This window comes from Solanum tuberosum, unplaced genomic scaffold (assembly GCF_000226075.1).
Source record: "Solanum tuberosum cultivar DM 1-3 516 R44 unplaced genomic scaffold, SolTub_3.0 scf00479, whole genome shotgun sequence".
Classification (NCBI taxonomy): domain Eukaryota; kingdom Viridiplantae; phylum Streptophyta; class Magnoliopsida; order Solanales; family Solanaceae; genus Solanum; species Solanum tuberosum.
Genome location: NW_006239404.1, coordinates 371,511 through 375,032, shown reverse-complemented (window position 1 = coordinate 375,032; position 3,522 = coordinate 371,511). Strand labels below are relative to the sequence as shown.

The 3,522-nt window shown below is 30.5% G+C and overlaps 1 protein-coding gene across 1 annotated transcript; it reads right to left on the bottom strand.

The window, feature by feature from the left end:
• Positions 1 to 913: 913 nt before the first annotated feature.
• On the bottom strand, positions 914 to 3,246 carry LOC102584589 (feruloyl CoA ortho-hydroxylase 1). Its single transcript, XM_006364188.2, has 3 exons — positions 2,692 to 3,246; positions 1,555 to 1,888; positions 914 to 1,293 (listed from the first exon to the last, which is right to left on the bottom strand). The coding sequence occupies exons 1-3, from the start codon at positions 3,210 to 3,212 to the stop codon at positions 1,039 to 1,041; spliced, it is 1,110 nt and encodes a 369-aa protein (XP_006364250.1). The 5' UTR covers positions 3,213 to 3,246; the 3' UTR covers positions 914 to 1,038.
• Positions 3,247 to 3,522: the final 276 nt, after the last annotated feature.

Below are 3,522 nucleotides of genomic sequence, written 5' to 3'. Positions count from 1 at the left end.
TTATTGTCCTAACATGTCTGGTAGAATTTATCTGTAAATTCATATAGCCAACTAGCACTATCCATTGATTGTGTGTTAAGTGTGAACATCAAGCTCTAGTAGGCATGGTCTAATGCCTTCTTGATCAAATGAATAAGATTTAGAGTAGAGGAACATGTTTAACATCTTTAATTTGGTGGCTTAGAATCTTATATAATTGTTTAAATATGCAATTTCTATCAATTGTATCATTCCGTATATGTATTTTCTTTATCTAATATTGACAAATCTTCACTCATAAGACATTCATGATTGAAACTCAGAAGTTTCATTGTGGTACACTGATAATCATCTAAACTTCTCCTCTACACTAAGAATAATATAATATTGAAGTCTCTCTATTTTTTTAATAAAAAAAACATATATTATTTTCAAGCGGTGTTGGCCTACACATACAGAAAAAACGTTTGCGAAGCTCTATTTGATGAAACCCTTTATTATCGTCTTTCATTTATAGATTGACAAATTTATACTTTGCTTTCGACTTGACTACAAAGGAAAAAGAAAAGGCAATACTATATTTTTATTTTTTTTAAATAATCTATTTTGCCATGATAAAGGAAATGACAATTTATTGATAATTTGTTACTCCCTCCGTTTCACAAAGAATGACCTCCTTTCCTTTTTAGTCAGTTTCAAGAAGAATGACCTCTTTCCTTTTTTGGTAACATTTTACTTTTTGCTTTCCACGTGGCATGTTTAAGACCACAAGATTAAGGGCAATTTTGTACATTTGACATAACTTTAATTTAGGACCACAAGATTCAAAAGTCTTCTTTATTTACTTAAACTCCGTGCCAAGTCAAATCAGATCATTCTTTGTGAAACGGAGGGAATATTTTAAAACTCAATAAACTAGTACACATAGCAATTTATTAAAAGTCAACTTGACAAGATAAACTCAAAACGGTTACAACAAAGTACAATTGTTTATTTGTGCTTGTTTGAAGCACTTTTTGGGAATAAAAATAGAAGAAGAAACCCCCATAAACATACAACTTAAGTAGAATCATCATTCTGAGCAAAATCAAGAGATTTTTTTCCTTCATGAGCTTTTCCAAAAAAGTTTTTCATGTAATCACCAAACAAGACTTGTTTGTAGTGAGCAACTCCATCACTTTCCACAAGTTGAGGCAATGGCCCTATCTTTTCACTTGGCTTTGGTGTAGCAAACAATGGAATTGAAACTCTTGATTCTGAACTTGTTGTACGAACTCTATGCTCCGCGCTCTTGTATCTCCCATTACTTAAGATCTAAATCCAAAATCCAAATATATTAGTCCCCATTTCCTTTGATTATGTTAAAATCTAGTGTAAATTTCATAAGATTAACTTATATATGTAAATTTATTCTAATATACTATATGGTTACCTAAAAAGATAACTATAAGTAATTGTTCCTAAAATGAAATCAATAACCTAGAAAATAAGATTGATTATCTACTGCAACAAACCATAATATAGTGTAAAAAATTATTTACGCTGTCAGTGTATAAAAGTGAAATCCATTCTTACTTGCATGGTATCTCCAACGTTGATAACTAAAGCACCAGGAATGGGAGGAATCTCAATCCACTCATCTTCCACATCTTGTTCAAGTTTAACATATAGACCACCAATGCCATCTTGTAGTAAGACAGTTAGGGTTCCCATGTCCGAATGACGTCCGACGCCTACGGTTAGCTCTGGATTAGGGCAACTTGGGTAAAAATTCATGTTTACCATTTTGAGCCCTGTTAGTGATTCAAATTTTTCTTCATCTAGTGTTACTCCAAGATTTTCAAATAATATCTCCAATAGTATCCTCACCATTTTTGTTGATGACTTCAAGTATTCAAGAGCCACATCCCTAACATGTGAAAAAAATAAAATAAACTTATTTTCTTATGTGTGATAACTCGCAAAACGTATTGTCCCAAAATCAATTATATATAATATAGACAAACATTATTGGAATGGAGTGGTTGAGGATGAGGAAGAGATAATTAATGTGGAACACCGCTTATGAAGCTTGTTTTCCTACTTCCATAATGAAAGTCATATTTACGAGTTTTAAAGAATTTATTTTACTAGAGAAAATGAACAAATCAAATATGAGAAAAATATATTTTCCTTTATACTATACACATCCTTAGTCACTTGCAAATAATCACTCATAAAATATAAAAGTAATAACATACTATTACCTGCTACATAAGTTAAAATACATTAATAGGATAGATTTTTCACACTTTGCATGTATATAATTGAATTTTTTTTTAAAACGAAGTATACACGTAATGTTTGAGGAATTAATATGCACATGACAATATGCTCTATTTAATAGAATATAATTTATATGCACTTATAATTGTTCTTCCTTTGTCCCAATTTATATGACTCATTTTTCTTTTTAGCCCGTCTAAAAAAAAATGACCGTTTCTATATTTAGAAAACAATTTAATTTTAAAATGCTCATTTTAACTTTAATGAAATGATTCATAGTCACACAAACATTTATGACGTATTTTAGACCAAATTTTTTAAAAATCTTTCTTTATTTTATAAACTCCGTATCAGATCAAACTAAGTTGATAACAAGAGTGTAACCTTCCATTAAAAGTGGGATTAGAAAGTGATCAAATTAAAGAGAAAGTGAAGAAGGGTTCCTACTTGCATTGAGGAGGCCATTGTGCATGTGCCTCATCATCATTAGTATACATCATACTAACATAATCTTTCCATTCCAAAGCCATTTCCTTTTCAGGTACAAAGCTAGTCCCATATTTAACCAAAGGACTTGGACTCACCTCTTTTAGATAAACAGCCTTTTCCATAGGTGGTTGGGCAAAGAAGTTATGTGCTGCACCTTTAAGTGATTCCAATAACTCCAAAGTTACACCATGATTTACCACTTGAAAAAATCCAAGTGTCTCAGCAGCCTTTGTAATAGTTCCCACCACTTGATCATGTTCAGGACCATGTAATTTTGATAAATCAATGGCCACCAATAGTTGATCAATATCATCATTTGAATTCATGATTTTTTTGTCAATTAATATTCTCTCTTTTGGTGGTTGTATGTATCTTTCTGGTACCATTTTAATGCCATTGTCTACAAGTCCCTTTACTCCATTACCCTTTTGGACCACAAAATCAAACAAGGCATTACTTTCATCAATACTTGGGGCCATATTATATTCTTGGAAATATTTTTTGATGAATCAAGATTTTGTGATTTTGAATGAGGAAATTGTGCTTCCTATCTATACCAATTTATAGTAATGTTTTTTTTTTGTTACATAGTTAAATTCTATTTTATATTTAGGAAGCAAGATTTTGGCATTTGAATTTGTTGGAAATATAATATGATCTAGTTGAACAATAAAAAATATGTATGAAAAAATGTAGAAGACATTTTTCTTTGATTCTTTTTTCTAACCCTTGCTTGAATTAGTTTAATTGTTGTATAAGAATCAACATACAAAATCATATAATATGGAT